Raw genomic sequence first — 20752 nt, forward strand, 5'->3', positions numbered from 1 at the left:
TCGAAATAATTCTAAGTGGGTGAATGGGGAGTCAGATTGATGAAGCTGGTGGCAGCTGGAGCACCATTATTGCAGCTGTCGTTGTAACATTTGAACAGTACTGGTTTCCGATATGAGAATACTGAGAAAAGGATGGTTTGGGGGAGCACTGAGTCAGTGACTCAGTGAAAGGATGTATTTTGCTTTGGGTTGCGTTCTTGTTTCTTTCGTTTGCGAACTTGTAAGGAATGGGTAAGGTTCTGTGCGGCTGTGCCCGGAACAAGACTTTTTTGAATCCTACCAACAGTACGGATTAGGGTGAAGACTCGGTCCTTTCCATATTCGAATCTAACCTTGATTTGTTATATGTTACATGCCCACGATACCTTTAAAGTGGTCCAACACCTTGACCAAATCCTCCACACATCTTCCACCTTCCCTGCAGTCTAGAAACCTGACCCACAATCGGTGTGTAATGGTGCCAAATGGCAACGACCTGGTTGTGATGGGAAGCCATAGCTCTAATGTAGGGACCCCTCCTCCTGAGAACACATGTCACACACCTCATAGTGACACGTGGCACGAATTATCATCCGAATCACCTTCATCCGGATTTCTCTAAAGGTGCACATGGCGCGCTTCTCCTACCCGGACTACCTCAAGGAGAGGCACACGACACTCATAAACGTAACATTCGGACGGCTTCCACAAATACATCCGGACGACCAACATAGGCCATCCGGATACGTTTGTCCAGATCATTGACTGAAGTAAGCAAGTCTTACACATTATCACAACAGTCTGCCATGGCCCACGTCTCGCCACCTGCAGAGTGAAAGGACAAGATGAAGTGACAACGAGTCACTTCCCACGATCACTTCACATGATCACCTACTACGATCTCTGTTAGCCGCCCTTAGGGTGATGATGACCCTGCCACCACCTAGTGTCTATCATGACAACACAAAATATATCCCCACCATTAAAGAAATGAACAAAGCTTCTAATACTATATATACAAACCTTCACACAAAGGGGAAGGTAAGCTTGAGATACCTAGTAAAAGGTCAACTGATTTATCTCTCTCTAACCATGGCTGACAAAACCAATGGAGGGTGCGTTCGGACACCCCGTCCGGATGTCTTTTGCAGGTGAAACGACTGAATCAAGAACCTATATTGGTTGAGATCGTGCGTCCATCCATTTGGCAACTACGTGGATCACCAGGGATGTCAGGCTTCAACATCTAAGGTCCCGGAACTCGTCTCTCTATTGTTATCTTCTTCAGTGATACATCATCTCACATTAGAGATCAGAGTTTGAAGAATAAAGACTTGTAGCAACTAATGAGTACAAAATTAAAATATCAATAGTCGGAGGTAAATAGTTGATCCTAAATTTTTTTCAATTTTGATTCGTATGGCAATGTTTTTGTACACTTTTTGATTGTATGTATTATTACATAATTAACAATCATTTGAGAGTGTTTTTATTTAAAACATTTTTAATAAAAATATTTTTTTACAAATATTTTTAGGATAATCATTTATCAAATATTTATAAAAACTATTATAATATTATATTTGACTTTTAAAAATAATATATATATATATATATATATATATATATATATATATATATTTATAATTAATAAAATATTTTAATATACCACTTCACACCCATTTCATTTATTTAATTATCCTATATAAATATTAAATAATATTAAAATATGTAAATTTCTTAATAATTTAATTATATTTAACATATTTTACAATAAAATCAAATATAAAAAAATGATATCCCTTAATATATTTCTGTTTATTTAATATTTTTTTAAACTAAACATAGGTTAAATGATTTTTCATTTATCTTAAAAGCATTTTCTAAATTTTATGCTTTCAACAATGATTTTAAGAAGTGTTTATAATATTTATAATGTTTAAAATATATATATATATATTAAGTATTCAAATGGTATTATCAAATACATTATAAGAGTGCATTTGATAATATTTTTACTTGAAGTATTTTTTAGTTGAAGAGTCCGTTTAGTAATGATTTTATAAAGTGTTTTTAGTATTTTTAATACTTAAAAATTTTTATATTTCAAGTATTAGAAATGTCACAAACACTTTTTAACATCACTATCTAATGCACTCGAAAGTATTTTTATCTAAAAGTGCTTTTAAGAAAATCACTTACAAAGTGTTTATTTGATAAACACTAAAAAATGCGTTCAATAGTGATCCTATAAAATGTTTTCAATAGTGATCCTATAAAATGTTTTTAAAGTGTGTTTAGTAATGATTTTAGAAAATGTATTTAACTATTTTAACACTTGAATAATAAAAAAATTCAAATATTAAGGATATTAGAAGTGTTTCCTGAAATCATTGTCAAATGGACTCTACAAGTTCGTTGGGCAATGATTTCAAAAAACACTTTTAATATTTATAATACTTTAAATTTTTTATTTTTTTAAGTTTAGAAATGTTAGAAACGTTTTCTATTATCACTCCCAAATGCACTTTAAGAGATAAATGTCAGAAACGTTTTCTATAATCACTTTTAAATGCAATTTAAGAGTTTATTTGAGAATTATTTTCCATAGGATTTTTCTATTTTTCGAAAAAAAAAAAAGGAAAAGGTTTGATAATAAAAAATTGTTTTTTGTTTTATATTTTTAAAAATAAAAAATAAAGTATTTTTAGAAAACATATTTTAATCATTTTCTATTATTTTCACTTATTTTTTAATGTTGTTTTAAAAAACAACAATATAAACATGGAAAATGATTAAAAATAAAACACTAAACATAAAAAAAAAAATTAAACAAATTTTAAAATATTCAAAATAAGTTAAAAACATTTTAAGTTTTCAAACACACTTTTATTTTATAAAACATTATATAACAATTTTCAAAAACTATTATTAAAAATCGTTTTTCAAAATTGTTTTCGAAAACAGTTACCAAACAAACACTAAGTGATTTTTCAATATTATAAATAAAATTTCATATTCTTAAAAATATTTCATGAAATTTGTCAAATATCTATTTTTTTTTTCTTAAAATAACATTTTTTATATTAAAAACAATTTCTATAACCACTACCAATTCAAAAAAAGTAGTTTAATTTTCAATAATCATAACAAATTTTTAATGATATTTAAAACAATAATGTCACATTTCAAAACAAAAATTGAGTATTAATTAAAATATTAGTAAGTAATGGATGGCTTATCATTATTTCGATATTAAAAACATTAATTTATAAGATATTAAATATTAAGTATGTTTAAAAATATACATTATTAAATACTTGATATGGAATTGTATTTCATATTTGGATAGAGAAGTAATTTGTTATATTTGGAAAACAGTTGGATGTAATGATGCAATTCGTTGGTATTAATGTAGTAGAATGATTGTGGTTAGGTGCAACATGTTGCCTAAACCCCACCACTAAAACTAAAAGAATAAAAAACATTATATCGAGCTTAATTACATTTATCCATATTTTTAAATTATTTTTTGGTATCACCTGTTAATTTTTTTTATATTAAAAATCGGCGAATACTTGGTAAACCAACTTAATAGTTTAAAATAACTTAATAATTTAAATTAAATTATTAAATAAATTAAACATGCTTGATAAAAATAATTTAATTGTGTGATTTAAAGTAAAAACCGACTTTAAGTAATAAGTATAAATAATTAAGTTATTATTAAGTTCACATCTTTATTACTTTTTTACCATCGTTTGCTCTATAATCTCTTTTGTTATTTCATGATCTTTATAATTATTTGACTTCATTTGTTGTAATTATAATTCATGATAATAAATATATTAATTTGACTATTTATAATAAAATTTAAATTATTTTTATTAAACAATCTCAATATTTAAAGTAAAAATTAAATAATAAGTTTTAAATCAATAGCTTTAATATAATTTAACTTTAAATTAATTTAAGTCGTTAAGTAATAAATATTGAATTTTATTAAACACCCCTTTAATATTATACCTTTTTTATTTTTTATTTATCTCTATCAAGTATTTCCCATGTATTGCATTACAAATTATGTATTATTAAGTTATTAAATATTAAGTTTTATTAAGCATTCCCTTATATTCGTACTTAAAAAACGATAATTTCTTTATGTTTATGATGAAGTAGAAAGTCTTATGTGCTTGATTTCAAAATGACTTTTTAAAAATGAATGATGTGATGGAAGGTATACTTTTTTGAAACTGAAATTTATTTGTCTTTCAAGTAGCGGCATGATTTAACAAGAAATTTCCTTATTCACCCAAATTCTAAAATGACTCAAGATAGGAATAATGCTAAAATTCAGTCTTAGGATTTGTTTGTTATGTCATGAAAGATTGAATTGCTTGATTGTACCAATTAATACTTTTATCTGCTCCCAAAATTACATATTTCAAAAATTATTTCAAACCATATTATAAAAATAATAAATATTTGAATCATTAAAAATAATTATTCTATCATGCATTAAATTATAAAATATTATAAACAATGAATTATTTCCAAAAGCACTATAAAATTAATAAGTAGTTTTAATTCAATCACTTACAATAATTTTGCAGTCATGCATTGGTTGGTATAATAGGATAGAACTAATTATTTTTTAAATAATATTCATTAATTTTTTAATCCACGTGGCCACTTTGCAATAAAGAAAAATATTTTTATACACTAAAAAACAATAAATATTTTAATCATTGAAAATATAGATTTCATACAGTCATTGATGCAACATGAGTCAATAAATTATTTTTTAAATATAATCAAAATTAATTTTTATTTACAAGTGTTATTTTTTTTAAATATATATATATATATATATATATATATATATATATATATATATATATAAATTCAAATATTAAAACATGAATTTTAAAAGAATATTAGGAATTAAAAAGTTTGAAAAAAGTAATAAATTTGGTTCAATAAAATAATTTTAAAATAAATACTTATTCTTTTGATATTCTGATATTAAGATGTTAAAAAAAAAAAAGAAAAAAAAAAGAAGGAAGGAAGGAAAATTCAGTGGCGTAGATAAAACGACGTGTTTGATCAAATTCATTCGTTACATCCGAACAATCCATAGAAAATCTCCATCCAACGTTCTCTCTTTCTCTGAACATTCTTCTCCGAAACCCTAGAATCGATAAAGCCCTAACATGTCTCGCTGTTCAGAAACCCTAGCATTCACCCTCTTCCTTTCATCTCTTCTTTTCTCTCTTTCCGCCGCCAACGACGAAGTCCACAAGCTCCTGTTGGACCACGGCCTTCCGGCCGGAATCTTGCCGGACGCGGTAAGCTCATTCAATATATCCGCAGGCGGCGACTTCTCCGTCGAATTGTACGGGCCCTGCTACATCAAGTTTGACTACATGGTCTACTACGATCGCGTCATCTCTGGTAATCTCAAGTACGGCTCCATCACGAGTCTGAAGGGCGTTCAGGTGCAGAAGTTCTTGCTGTGGCTCAATGTTGATGAGATCAGGGTTGATTTGCCACCGTCGGATTATATCTACTTCCACGTGGGTATGATTAACAAGAAGCTCGACGTTAAGCAGTTCAAGAAGGCTAGATCTTGCAGGAAGCCGGCTTCGTTTCAAGAAATTTGGGAGGTATTTACTCTCTGACTTTTTGTTTTTCTAGTTATCTTCTTGCTCCATGTTTTATTGCTGGTTGCTGTTCTTTCGTTATTTTTCTGTTATTTTCTTGATTATATTTATAGTTTTGTTTGGGATTCTATGTTATTCGGTTAGGAAGCATTATGTTTTGTTTGGATGCTGAGAAAATCAAGGCCAAGAAGAGAAATGTCGATTTCGTATTTTCTTTTCTTGGTTTCTGAAGTGTAAAAATTTAATGAAGCCAATTGAATAATAAAGAATGAACTGGTCTAGTTCGGTAGCAGAAATGAAAGTGGTTCTTTTCAGCAGCAATTTTTTGGGAACGTTCTGCACGCGTTTTTGGAGTTATTCGCATTTTCTTTTTTCTGTTTTTGTTACAGAAAGCAGTTTTCTTTTGGGTTACAAACAAGCTCATAATTTTAAAATTTGTAGTTTCTTTTCTTTTCTCATGTTTTTCTTGTTGATCCCTATGTTAAGTGGGATCGCTTATGGGCATCGGGTGTGCTGCTACTTGCCTAGGCATGGGATTACTTCGTATATCCACTTTTAGGATGTGGGACTCAGCTGAAAAATGATCTTAAATGGTACTTGGATAGAAAAATCAATTAAGTGCAGAGGATTAGCATATCCTTGAACAAAAGAAAATTCTCTTTCTGTTTGCTGATCCTTATTCTTAGAAAAGACGAAGAAAATCAAAATAGGTAATATCACCGACACACTTGTCATATCTTGTTGATATGAGTATGTTGAGTGAAGTTGAAGAGTCCAATTACCACATGTTGATCTAGATGTGAACAAGAGGTCAAACATAAAATTTAACATCTACCCACCATGAACAAATGCAGAGCTCCCCACCCACCTCTTATTCTTCAAGGTGTACATTGAGCTTAGAGCTGCTCTTTTTTCTTATATGTGCATGTTGAGATAAATGGTTTTTGGGAACGAGTCTTGTGGCCAAGGCTGCAATAACTCAGCATTATCATGGTTCTCCCAGTAAAACAATATCTTGCAATAGCTATTCACTTATTCCCATAATATTCAGCTTCCTAGGACGACCCCAATTGCTCAGAGCTATTGAATAAACATGCGCCACTGTTACAAACTCACAATTTCAAACTTCATTTTATAAAAGATATACACAATTAAATTTTTAGGTTTCTGCCAACAAAAAGTGTGTTTTTTAATGTTTGCAAATCCTCATTACTTCTAAAACATTTAATTTTTCTTCTTTTATGTGGGTTTGGGCAACCAAATTAATGCTCTTTTTGGCATCTTATCTTTAACATTGCTTGCTCTCAGCTTGAAGAAAGGGGAGATGTCTGTGTTTGGCACATGACTGACCAGTGTAAAATCTTTAGTCATAATTGCATAAACATGGATCCTAAAATTTGTACTCTGATGGTAGTCAAATTACTTTTTCTAATGACTAAAGTAGGAAATTCGAAGAAAAGGATCGATGGTTATTAGGGAAGATCCCACATTTTGTAGTGATTGCATTCATATTATGTCATTGTCCATTTGACTATGCCTTCCAGTGAGACTCCTTTCTTATTTGGAGTTGTAATTGCTAAGGCAAAGGCTTAAGGTTATAAAAAATTATGGTGGTCTTTCACTAGAAAGACCATTACATAGCTCCAAAGTGATGCTCTTACATTGACTACTGCAAAATTAAAAGATATGTATCAAAGATGAGCTTGTAAGGATCATATAAGCCCTATTTGGGACGGTGGTTGACTTTGTGTTTGAATTATTATTGCTATATATTAAAGGCTGCACTGTATTTTAAAATTACTTTTAAAGTTAAAATCTGATTCAATTATTACTTCTCATGGAAAAACATGAGTCTCTGTATATATTCAGAACATGGATCATTTTTTGGGAAGCATAAGACCCGTGATTGAGAGTTTTATCCAAACACTCGGAAAAGTTGCACTTGACTGTCATACATTGCTTTTAGCAATTGAGAAACTCTCCTAAACAAGGCTATAGTCTGTTTTTGAGTAATGCTTTTTGCAGTTTATTCCAAATGCACGGTTGTTTTTCCTCTAATTCATCTAAGTAGTTTGGCTGGTGAGTAATTATGATCTGAGAGCTTGTGTTTTTTTGCTGACCTGGGTTTTGTAACATTTGTGGATTTGCAGGTTCCAGCTTCTGTGAATGAAATCCCAATGCTACTTACTGAGTAGATGCGATGAAACAATAAAGGCTTGGCTGTCATATGTGGATTCTCAACCATTGATCAGCATTACCTTGTTAGATTTGTACTTGAAAATCAAGACTTTGATAAATTTCAAAGACTGAGATATGTAATCAAATGATACTGCAAGTGTGGTATATGTACATAGCCAAAAAAAAATTCACCAGCATCCTCATGCAATGTTTTAGGTTTACGTACAAAAAAAAACCAGGAGAACCTGCCCAAGTTCAATATAATGAATATAGTTTTAGAGTATACTTTTCTGCGCTTGGTTATAGACTTTTGGAAATTTGACAATTATATAACGGAGATATCCACCTGGGGAATTGTTCCTTGAATGGAAATACAACTGGCTTTTATCAGCGCCAAGCTGTAGCTGGATTCGTGAATTTCAGAGATGGATCCTTGTGTAGCAGGAGATCAAGCAATATCAAGCTCATGGATCATGGAGCATGCTACTAGCATCTGGTTGTGAAGGACCCTTCACGACAGCTGAATTTGATAATTTTATCTCCTCATTTCAATGTTGAAATCATCTGGGAAAACCACTAACCAAATTAGGGGATTGGGAAAAAGGTAAACTTGATTATAAAACGAGGTCAGGTAAATGTCTAGGCTTTCCATTTGATTTAAAAGCATAAGTTACTAAAAGATATTGACCATTAATGTATGGTGATCGACATTACTGATAATGTATGATGGTCAGGATTATTTTGATTTTTGATAGCTTTAACGTATAGATGATGGGCTAGTGAGAGAGTAATCAAAATTTTAATAAGTTATGATGATAATTTTTTTAGTTCGTATTTCATTTTTAATAAAAAAAAAATATTAATGAATAAAATGGCGTAGGCCTGCCATTTTCATCCCCTGCTTCAGGGTTTTCACTCTTAAGAAGGCCTTAGACCTTGCAGAAACGTATAGCTTTGTGGAAGGGTTTAAGAGTGGAAAAAGAAGAAAGCCAAGAAAAGAAAGGGTTTTAGGAGTGGCCAGAATTTTCAAAGAATTGCAACTTATTAGGCAAGAAATTTACTACATCTCCATACTTAAGGGTTTTAGTAATGGGTTATTCTTATTCTTTCAGGGAATCAAGGGTTTTAGCGATGGGATCCTCTTTCAGAGAATTATAAGGTGGAAATCTGCATCTCCATGAACCTGAGAAGCGCCATCCACTATGGTTTCTCCTCCATCATCCCAAAATTCCTCCACCACCACCACCTCCAATGTCGAGGCATCGTCAGGGTTCGTCTCAAATGGGTGAAGAACCGAAGCCTCGACCACATCATCGACACCGAGACCGACCTCAAAGCCGTATGCCTCCTCAAAGACGCCATCAAACGCTCCTCCAGCGGCTTCCTCGCCTCAAACTCCGTCGCCAACTGGCAGAAGCTTCTGGGTCTCACCGTCCCTGTTCTTCGCTTCATGCGCAGGTACCCGACTCTCTTTCACGAATTCCCTCACCCCAAATACCCTAGTCTTCCATGCTTTCGCCTCACTGACACTGCACTGATGCTTCACTCACAAGAAGAGAGCATACATCAGACCCACGAGGCTGACACCGTTGAGAGGCTTTGTAAGGTTCTTATGATGATGAAAACTAGTATGGTTCCCTTGCAATCGCTTTCCCCTTTGAAATGGGATCTGGGTTTGCCTGATGATTACCATAGAACCTTAATTCCCAAATACCCAGATCATTTCCGGGTAATTAAGGCCTCGAATGGGGTTCCCTGTCTGAGACTTGGTGGATGGCGTGAGGAATTTGCGGTTTCAGCTTTGCAGAAAAGCCATGAGAGAGGTGAATTGGATGGGGGTGAATATAGGGAGTTTAAGAGGGGAAAATCCGCGTTGGCATTCCCAATGAGTTTTCCGCGGGGTTATGGGGCACAGAAGAAGGTGAAGGCTTGGATGGAGGAGTTTCAGAAGTTGCCTTACATTTCACCATATGAGGATTCCAGGCTGATTGATCCAAACAGCGAACTAATGGAGAAAAGAGTTGTTGGGGTTTTGCATGAGTTTCTCAGCTTAACCATTCACAAGAAGACCAAGAGGAACTATTTGAGAAGCTTGAGAGAGGAGTTGAATCTTCCCCATAAGTTTACACGAATTTTTACGAGGTACCCTGGGATCTTTTATCTCTCCTTGAAGTGTAAAACAACAACAGTAGCGATTAGAGAAGGGTACAGGCGGGGTAAGTTAGCAAGCCCACATCCCCTTGCTCGCATTAGGGAAAAGTATAATTATGTGATGAGAACAGGTGTTCTTTATCGGGGCAAAGGAACCAATATGATGCCTCAGGAAGATGTTTTGCTTGATGATGGAGAGGATACAACAGAACAAGAAGAATCTGTTGAAGAAGAGCCTGACATTGATGATGAATGCAATAAGGAGGACACCTCAGAGGAGGACCTGGACTCCGATGAGGACTAATGTTCTTATCCAACAAAAGTGGAGAAGAAACAATTGTCATCATTACTTGAGGCGAGAAAATTTCACAAGGACCCTTGGATTTACATATTGGTCTTCTATCTGAATAAGTTGTGTAGGATAGGTTTCATGCCTTTCCATTGATTCCATCTTGTGTTTTTTTTAAATTGTTTGCTAGTAAGAATAGGATGAGATTCTAAGTGATGCCCCTTGCAAATTCCAAAATCAAATCTTCCAAATCATCATACAGAAGTTTTCTTTGTATCAATATGCATTTTTTCATTCTGTATGGGAAATTCTTGGTTAAGCTACATTCCTCTCATTAGATAAATAGAAAAATCAAGTTGTAGCCCTGCTTATATTGCTGTTGGATTTGCTCGATTCATTTTCTTATATACATTCAATAAAAGGTTTCTATTCTCTCCCTTCTAGTATCTGGTGGCACTTTCATTCATTTTTCGCATTGCTCTAGGAGCAGGCCTCAGAATAACGCATGCCCATTGCTGTATGCCTGTTTTTCTTCTTCCATATGGTATGGTTTAATTTTCTGTATTCTGCTAAACCAACTTAGAGCAACCGAGAAGGCTTTTAAGTCAGTACCCTTAGTAGAAATGGCTTCCATCTATTATATTAGAAATTGCCAGTGTCAAACCTTGCCATCGCCAACTTCTCTATTGTTTTGTTTGGGATGTTCTACCTGGTTTGAAACTAAAGATCGATTCCAATGTCCTCTTTTATTCCAGTGTTGATCCCGAGTTCAACATGTAGTCATCCATTTAGCTCCAGTTTATTGTAAGTTACATTCAAAGGCAAGGACTGAAAACAGGTAGGTAGGCATGCTTGCTTTGCTGATTTAGCATTTCCTATTTCGGGTGAAGTTATATTCGTAGTGATATATGGGTTTGTGCTCCTCTTTTTGGTGCTTATAGTACAAAATTTACTTATAAAAAATTGACAAAAAAATAAAAATGGAAGTACTATATCTCACATGTGACCAGAGGATTCTTCATTCTTCTGAGTCGAGTTTACTAGCTTTTATCAGAATATAATTCCCCATAAGCCCATGACCAGATCAACAACATGGACCAATCCTTTCTTCTATATTTTAGATATATATATATATATATATTTTTTTTTTTTCTTTTTTGTCATTACAATTACTAAGAAGAGTTAAGTTATAAGAATGGATCCTTGATGCAGAAAAAGTAGGAAACACCATAATGCTTGTATTTGCTTGATTTACTTTATTGTTGCAGCTTAAGCTGATTGTAGTTGGAGCACACAGATCAGATGCGGAAAGACTTATTCTTCAAAAAGTTTTTTTGACTGGGCTAAGGGTACACTAAGAGTTTGACCACACCCTGATGGATTACACTTAGGGTTTGGGATTGTTTTTGGGTTTGTTTTTTTTTCTCTCTCTCTCTCTCTCTATATTTTGTAATCCCCAGGTTGTGCCCCCTATTTTTGCCATGGGCTCTTCTATCTTTCATTTGCCTATAAAAAGCCAAAATCATTTTACATCAATATTAGTATAGTTATCGGTAGAAAGAATCATACAAGGAAAATGACAGAAATCATGCTGTAAGCACTTAAAGTATATTGTTAAATTTGGATAATTGAATGAAGCTATAAAAATATGGGATAAATTCAAGAGTACCTATGGGTACCTACCAAATTATGTTCTCACCAGCTGCAGCAGCTACCGCCTCAGCCCCCAAGAGACCCTATTTTACAACAATCACACCAACCAATTGCCTTCGCTCAGATCTGGTTAGTGATCATAATATCATAATATGAAAGATGAGATATTCAGGAGAAATGGGCTGGCTAATCAGTATTTGAGTGGGGTGTGGATTGTGGTAGAATATTCCCAGAGAATTTTGGAGATCAAAAGATATCATGAGCAAGGAGTGCATAGATGCACTGAATGGATTGTGGCCAGTGAAACTTGAAAGAGTACCAGGCGGGTGCAGTCAGGCCGAAGTTTGGAGACATCTGCGTCTTTGAGCTTCATCCCACCTCAATACAAACTCCAAAGACTCTACTGGATGTTCGGACCTTTCCTTTACAGGGTGGATGCTACTAAGCAGTTTTGAAGCATTTGTGGATGTTCACTTTTTGCTGTGGATACAGACTGGAGTTGGGAATCTGATGGCAAACCTCAATTTTATTTTGGTTTTTTTCATTTGATGCCGTTGAAAGCAAGAGGTTAAAGAAGGGGATGAATTTTGCATATATTTTTAATTTCTGTTGAATTTTGTTTGCATATGACTACGATTTTACAATTCAAAACATGAATGTGGAATGGATATAAGTTGATGTAACTGATAAAAACTTCTTTCCCACTGGTAATAAAAATAAAAATAATTCCATCTAATAAAAGGCAAGTCCTTCAATTCCTGTTAAGTTAATTTTCTCGTACTCTCTCTAATCAAATTTCCACTTCTTTTTCATGTAGAAGGAGAATTCACTATCTTTACGTTTCCTGTTGAGTTACAACGGTAAGTCAATACACGAGAGCATCCAAAGAAGACGAACACATACTTGCATTCAAGCTCCCACTAATCTCTTACTGTTTGAGAAGCACGTCATCCAATTAAACAATTCCGTGTTCCGTGCCCCATTTGTAAGGTTGTTCACGGAAAAAGCTCCAATCATTCCCGTGTTTCCAAGACTGCAAAGAAACTTGGAGCATATTTTCTGTAACACATTCTAACTTCTCGTTACAACCATGCCTCACAAAAGGCTTGTGAATTTAAGCACTTGAATTACCAAGAGGTTTGTGGATTCATTTAAGTTAGCAGTGTACCATTACAACACCCAAAAAAATAAACGATAAGGAATAAATTTACCCCCTCACCCTTAAAAGAAAGAAAGCAAAAGGGGAGACCGACCAGCAGCCTTAAGGATTCCCTACAAACAAGCGAGGTAGAGAGCACGACTACCAAAAAAAATGGCAAGGGAGAACCTCCCACCGTGTCTCATCCCGTCCAGTAAATTATTCTAAGACCCACCAAAGATGGTATAATAGACACATTCACAGCCCTAGAATCTTTGTGTTTCACCACCAACCTATCTAGCATTGTACAAATATTACCTGTTGTACAAATAAACTAGGTGGTGCTAATATCAAACCTAGGTGCCTTTCTATGCCACTTCAAGAGGCAAAGCCCTATATGTATCCCAGAGGATCTCGCCAAGAGTGAAAATAAGGGCAAAAAACGAATATAATCCTTGAATACTGAAGAGAAAAAAATAATATATACCAAGTGAGAACAAATCCAGTATTTGGCTGGAAACTAATCCCAGGCACTGGTCACACCAGGACCATATCCCCCACCGTAACTTCCAGGAATTCCATATCCACTGCTAGTGTTCCCTCCATAATAGTCTGTAGCACCACCACCCCTATTGAAGGACGTATCCTTTCTAAAGTCACGGCCTCCAAAACGACCTCCCCCAGACCGCCGGTTTTTACCCCCTCCATAAGAAGCCCGTGATGCATACCGAGTGAGCCAAGCGGGTACCTCTTGGTTTGCTTCCTGCATCAGATCTGCTAATGGCCTTGCCAGTGAAGAATTGTTCTCATTGAAGAAGGCGGTGGCTAATCCTGTTTTGCCAGCTCTTCCTGTGCGTCCGATCCGGTGGACGTAATCATCAATGTCATTGGGAAGGTCAAAGTTCACCACATGAGCTACATGGGGAATGTCAAGACCACGGGCTGCGACATCAGTTGCCACTAAAATTGGTGTGTTTCCGCTCTTAAATGATCTCAATGCGTGTTCTCTTTCCTGCATAAAGATGGATGATAGTTATTTTGGAAATAGTCTCCTTTCTCATAATGGAAGTTGAAACAGAGTCAGGCAAGACAAATTGTGAAATAAACTGAGTCAATAACAAAGACCTATAAAATGCATAGACATGATTCAAAAACCATGGTTTTAACAATGAGCTTTGCAAAAGCAATCACAGTAATCAAATATGCTTCAAACCAGCTCACCTGCTGTGTTCTATCACCATGAATAGTAGTTGCAGGAAAACCATTCATACACAACCAGTGTTCCAATGAGTCAGCACCCTTTTTTGTCTCCACGAAAACTAAAGTCAGAGATTGCTGCAAATTGAGTGACAAGCAATAATCAACTATATTACTAAATATATAAACAACTTATTAAAATGCATCATAATAAATATCCTTTAAAGTAGCCATTTGAATTCTAAATACCTAGTTACAAGATAAAACCAGCAGTAAGTTCGCACCTACTTTCATATGCAAGTAAAAATTGCAAAATACAATTAAAGCATGCTGATATTACCTTGCCATGAGCTCCATTGGCTCTCTGGGCATGAAGAAGGTCCATGAGGTGGCTTCTCTTGTCAGACTCGTGAACAAATTCAACTCTTTGAACAATCAAATCAGTACTTGAACCAACCCTTCCAACAGCCAAAAATATGTAACTTGAAAGAAAATCAGACGCCAGTCTCTGCATACCAACCACAAATTGATAAAAACCATCAAGGTACATCTTTAGAAACCATAGGCCACTTAAGTTTCAAAAAATTAAAAAGAAAAATATCCTCTTCATTACACATGAGAAATGGCACCCCTTCCTCCTCCAGGCTGTCTCTCTAACAAAGACCATAAATATGAAAAGAAACAATGAAACAACAATCCCTATTTTTGTGTGCTTAAAATAAAAACAAGTAGCAAACAAGGAATCCAAACCAATCCACATTTAGATATAACAATGATATCAAAACTAGTACCAAAAAATGCAACATAATTTGACCAGTCAAAACACTCCATAACTTGACCAATCAAGATACCTGATATCATAAATATAACAATGATATTGAAACTAGTATCAAAACACAACACAACTTGACCAATAAAAACACTTCATTTCATAACTCAGCAAATCAAGATACCCCAATCATAAGAAGAACAAAAACCATAACCTTTTAATCACATAATAACATTAATCATCCAATAAAGAATGTAAAATATCAAAAAGATATAAATGGCCACTAATAATGATGGATATAACAAGTTAATGGAAACTAATAAGAGGCTTTACAAACAAATAAAAACAAACCTGTATCTCTTTGGGAAAGGTGGCACTGAACAGCATTGTCTGTCTTACACCTGGCGGAGGCATGTCCATTTGTTCTACTATCTTTCTAATTTGAGGCTCAAAACCCATATCAAGCATCCGGTCTGCCTCATCAAGAGCTAAGTATCTGATCATCTGCAATGATACTCTAGCCCTCTCAAGCAAATCTACCAATCGCCCTGGAGTTGCCACAAGAATGTCAACTCCTCTCTCAAGCTCTCGCAACTGACCACATATGTGAAATAACACACCATGAGTAATCAATAACACCAATAAAAGGATTTTCACAAAATGCCATTATTATAGTTTATCAGGATGCACAAAGGAAAACACTAATTAAGAACTAAGATCAATATGTCAATACAACCAATCTGATATGATTTAAAAAAAAAGTCAATATAACCAATAGGCATATATCTGATGAAACATAAAGATATTGACCCAAACCCAAAGTAAACTAGATGAGAAGAAAATGGTTGAGTTTTCAGGATAAGAAAGCATTAAATCTTGCATTGTTTCCATTTTCTGAATTTCTTATTGCTTTATTGCTTCATTACAAGGCATAGTGTGATGAACTTCTTGGGAATACTGGGTGCCTTCATCAAGTTCAAGAATGTTGCTCTAGAACTTTTATTGTTCCGGAGCCTCCTAGAGTTCCTTAGTAGGATTCATTTTTTAACCTTTTGGACTTTTGTCTCTTGGCACTCATCACTTGCAATTTTGTCTACTTTGTATACCCGCAAGTTTACCTTCTTTCCTATCTTTAATGAATTTTATAAAACAAATTATCAAGCAACTAGGTATGAAAAGAAATCAATCTAGAACCAAAATCAGCATCCTCCTTCTTCAGAGCTTGATGCAACCAACAAGGTGATGTGAACTCGACCTAGAAACTGCTCCCCAAGATATCTCTTTGTAAGTGTTCCAGCTTTTTCATAACCAAGTTTAAGATAAGGAAAAGAGAGAAGGTAGGGGAATTATAGAAGACCCTAAGTAAGATTAGGTCTAGCCCATGAAAAGAACCTTTATTCCAGAAGGTAAGTTTCTTCTCACATCAACCACTTGCCCCCATTATAAACTAAATATGATAGTAAAGATGGCCAGAGAAGCAAGTAGATAGTGGACTCCTAACCCCTACAACTCAAATTGGAGACTGCCACAGATAAGTGATTCACCTTTAAGACAATCAACATTCAGCATTACAAGACAGCAAAGTACCATTTATAAACTAGACATAAAATGATTAGATCCCATTTCCATGCTGGAAACACTTAAGCAGCTCCTGGCTCTACTCACCTACAACAAGATTAAGCACAAAAAAGAGGGGTACAGGGATCTTCCTTCCTCAAGCAAAAGGACTATAAAAGTAGGTTGGCTTACCAAGACTTAGAAACTATGCACATACAATTGTCCCTCAGCACCCCTATGCTCTGTAACACATAAAGGAGAAGCTACCAATTCAAATGGTGATGCTTCTTCTCCAGGTCTATCTTACAAGTAATGCAAGGGCTATGGTGCTTTGCCTTTTGCTCCAATTCATATCAACTAGCACAAGGTACACATGCCATGAGTGCTAATAATTTTTAAATAATATAATCAATTTTACATTTAAAATAACATTAAAAGTGACATATGAAAACTTAAAAACTGTTAGATAAGTAGAAAAAAACCATACTGGTGGTTAGATAAAAAAACTATCTTAGACCTGATTGGTAACGATGGATTAAATAAATAATAAAACAATAATAATGATTGAATTTATCCTTTTTAATATTAAAACAGGTATTAAGAGACCCAAAAAAAAAGGAGAGAGAATCCCTGAGAATGAGAAAAATACAGAACTTGCCGTTTTCAAATTCTCTGGAAATTCCATTTTTTGATAGGCAAGTTCTCTGACAATTCCCGTAAAACATATTTGTAGACACTCATGATTCACAAAGTTAAGGCCAGGAAGGCATCTCTACCATCTTAGATACATGTGTGACAGACATAAAAGTTGCATGGGACCCATGCCCCAGTCATCCACGCATGTAGAGTCTAGCACTTCCAATATAATTCCAAGGGACCCCCAATCATCCACAAATAATCCCAATCTGATGAATAATCCTCCCAGTGCGAGAAATAGCACCACAAGTCAACCTATCTAGGAAAAGTTTAATGATTAAAATCTTCTTAGAGTAATCCAAAGACATTTATGGTGTTCTCCATATTATAACCCTTCCCACTTACTACCCCTGCTCAAACACCCCACTCACAAGATAAACCCTACATACAATGTCTAAAATGTCATACAATAGTGATGCATACAGGAATGTGGATTCCTGCCACATTCTAACCTTCTCACAAAAACCTCCCCAAGCAAAACAGGATTCCTGCCACATTCCAAACCCCTCTACGGAAATCTCCCCAAACAAAACAGCCTATCCAACCTTTTACATAACAACCATTAGGAGAATGGAATTGTAATTAAGCATATGAGGCCATAAAACCTGGAAAATATTGGCAAGGAAAACCATTTAGTCAATGAAATGGCAACCAATGAGCAATTGAATATAAAGAGTAAAAATGGAATAAATATATAAATAAACAGTTCATTTGAACTGTTGGTCCGAGTCCAGAAATCCCTAAGAATATGCATGCTGCTATAGATATAACCCCAAAACGAGCATCATCCTAATAGTGATTCAAACCTGCCACCGAGATACCAGCTAGAATAACAAACCAGATAAAATTCAACCCCAATAAATTGAAGGAGGTGGCAAATAAAAACATAAAATAACAATAAAATCTATGTAACACAGTTCTTATATCTCTCACGCATACCAAATACAACAGATTGCACCCACCACAAATTACTAGCAACATGGAGAACTGCATGACGGGCACTATCACCTTTTGGTTATTAATTTCTATGTCAAGCAATGTATGATTTAACAAAATGACAAACCAAATATTTAGGTGAAAGAAGAAAATTGACAAGCACAACCAATGCTAGATAATAAAAACCTGTTGGTTGATTGGTGCTCCTCCGTAAGCAACTACCACCTTAACACCAGTTTGATAGGAAAACTTTCTAGCTTCATCATGTATCTGCAAGTCGAATGCAATGGCGGTAACATAAGTAGACATGGTCCACATAGAAAATTGCGCAACCTAAGATGCATAGCATGCAATGGTATAAACCAAAATCCCACCTGACATGAGAGTTCCCTTGTGGGAGAGAGAATAAGAGCAAGTGGATACACAGTCCGTGCTCCACGTGGTCTTTGCGCAAACTGCCCCGTCATTATTCCGCTGATAATTGGGAAGCAAAAGGCTGCAGTTTTGCCTGATCCCGTCTGAGCACAAGCCATCAAATCCTTCCCACTAAGAGAAATTGGAATCGCATGACGCTGAACAGGAGTTGGCTTCACATACTTGCACCGCCTGATGTTTTGATTCAATGCCTCCCCCAAGTCAATCTCGGCAAATGTATTAACTGGGGGTGGCACATTATCCCCACTTGTCTCCACCGGTATATCTTCATACGCATCAAAGTTGATACCTGTATTTTCCTGCTCACTGAATGCAGGCTCTGCATTATCATCATCACCAAAGGGGTTCACCTCGCGATCCCTCCCACGGTCCCACCCCCCACTTCTAGTGTTCCAACCACTGCTACCACCAACTCGACCACCACTGGTCACACCTGTGGTCACACCTGACCGCCCGAAATCGGCCCGAGAACCACCACCCCAGCGGGTTCCACCTGGAGGGCCACCATAACCAGCTGATGCCTGGGAGGTGTATGAGGGCGCAGGCGGATCTGATGATGGTGGCCTGTTACGAAGATGCGGTGGTACGTAAGAGGATCGGCCCGATCGTGAAGGGGCACCGGCGCCAAACCCACTATTATCGGAAGAACCAGAAACTAAGTTGTCAGATGTAGAATTAGCGACAGAATCAGCCCAAGAAGTTCTCATTATGGCAAATCTGGTTCCTTCCTGGATCCACAATCACAACCAAAACCCTAACACCCCTCAAAAAGAATTTATTTAATCAAAATTCAAATTCGCCTGAGCCCTTGTCGAGTACACAATTTTTATCTAAAAATCAGCAGATCGAGACCCTAACAAATCAAAAACAAAAATAATTAAAAAAATCGCAAATAACAAAGAAAAAAAATTTACGCTTGAAAAACAATGAGATCAGACGAAAGAATTGATTATCAACAACTAACAACCACGATGATTGCCACTCAATACAAAATATAACAAAAATAAAAAAATTAAAAAAATTCAACAAATAAAATGCTAAAACAATCAAAATCGCGGTAATGCTTCCTTACGAGGCAGAATGATTCAATTCAGAACATCGGGCCAGATACAGAAATGCAAACAGTTTGAGAAAGCGGTAGATAGCTTCCAATAAGAGAAGAAAGAAACCTGAGATAGACGATGAGAGAGAAACGGGGTGCGATTGTGATGCGAGTTGCCCGGAATTCAGAAACCCTAGCTTTAGGGCGAAGAGTTAGATCGGACAAGGAGCGAAAATAATGGTGATTTTTTTTTATTTTTTTTCCTTTTGGGAGTGTTAGATTTGGATTTGGATGTTCTTGAGTCTCGCCTGATTCAATAGGAGAAAAAAGGAAATTCCTCTTCTTTTCTTTTCTTTTCTTTTCTTTTGTACCAAACAGCAGAAATCTATGGAATGGCTGTCCGTACGACTTGGCCTTACACAATAATAAGAGGGCCGTGTTAAATGCGTCCTCTCAAAACGCTGGATCGTAAAAACTTAATTTTCAAATTTCCTTTTTATTATATTTATATACACCTTATACTAAAAATAATATTTTTAGAATTGTCTAAGAAAAAAATTATTTAATTCCGATTTAATTTAATTCAATTTCTTAAACTTTTTTCTAGTTTTATTTTATTTCCATAAATATTTTAAGATTTATATAAATAAATAAATATATGTATTTTATTTCTATAAATATTCTTTCTATAAAAAAAATTATAAATATGACCTTTAGATACATAACTTAATTTTTGAAAATAAATTATTCAAAATATTAATTTATAATATTTATTTAATGATATAAGCATCAAACCAATTCCCTCAATTCTTTTGTAGATACTATATTTTATATTAAATTTGAAAATAATTTAATCATTATAAAATATTTAAAGTTAATAATATTTTTTTAAAATATTAAGCATATATTTGAATAAGTATTAAATTTTATTTTTAATATAAAAAATAAATAAATTTATTTATTTGAAAAAAATTATTATAATATATAATTTTTACATAATTGTACATATCATTTTACTTACTTATTTATTTATATTATAATGGTATTTTTATTTTATTTTTAACTTATA

The 20752-nt window shown here is 34.6% G+C and overlaps 3 protein-coding genes across 5 annotated transcripts; 2 read left to right on the forward strand and 1 right to left on the reverse strand.

Moving 5' to 3' along the window:
• The first annotated feature begins 5014 nt into the window (after positions 1–5014).
• On the forward strand, positions 5015–8105 carry LOC100260585 (uncharacterized). The gene is made up of 2 exons (XM_002281044.5): positions 5015–5645; positions 7793–8105. The coding sequence occupies exons 1-2, from the start codon at positions 5193–5195 to the stop codon at positions 7835–7837; spliced, it is 498 nt and encodes a 165-aa protein (XP_002281080.1). The 5' UTR covers positions 5015–5192; the 3' UTR covers positions 7838–8105.
• A 103-nt stretch (positions 8106–8208) lies between these two features.
• On the forward strand, positions 8209–10703 carry LOC100255516 (protein WHAT'S THIS FACTOR 9, mitochondrial). Of its 3 annotated transcripts, none has more exons than XM_059739286.1 (2): positions 8209–8451; positions 8933–10703. In XM_059739286.1, the coding sequence occupies exon 2, from the start codon at positions 8998–9000 to the stop codon at positions 10273–10275; it is 1278 nt and encodes a 425-aa protein (XP_059595269.1). In that variant the 5' UTR covers positions 8209–8451; positions 8933–8997; the 3' UTR covers positions 10276–10703. The 3 variants fall into 3 exon arrangements, with proteins under 3 accessions (XP_059595269.1, XP_059595268.1, XP_002281091.1); XM_059739285.1 differs by having other exon boundaries at positions 8209–8424; XM_002281055.4 differs by lacking the exon at positions 8209–8451 and adding an exon at positions 8473–8868.
• A 2337-nt stretch (positions 10704–13040) lies between these two features.
• On the reverse strand, positions 13041–20161 carry LOC100250337 (DEAD-box ATP-dependent RNA helicase 37). The gene is made up of 7 exons (XM_002281077.5): positions 19811–20161; positions 18581–19494; positions 18393–18476; positions 15369–15611; positions 14589–14756; positions 14273–14386; positions 13041–14063 (listed from the first exon to the last, which is right to left on the reverse strand). The coding sequence occupies exons 2-7, from the start codon at positions 19346–19348 to the stop codon at positions 13572–13574; spliced, it is 1869 nt and encodes a 622-aa protein (XP_002281113.1). The 5' UTR covers positions 19349–19494; positions 19811–20161; the 3' UTR covers positions 13041–13571.
• Between the last annotated feature and the right edge of the window lie 591 nt (positions 20162–20752).

The sequence above is a fragment of the Vitis vinifera genome, chromosome 8, assembly GCF_030704535.1.
Source record: "Vitis vinifera cultivar Pinot Noir 40024 chromosome 8, ASM3070453v1".
Lineage (NCBI taxonomy): Eukaryota > Viridiplantae > Streptophyta > Magnoliopsida > Vitales > Vitaceae > Vitis > Vitis vinifera.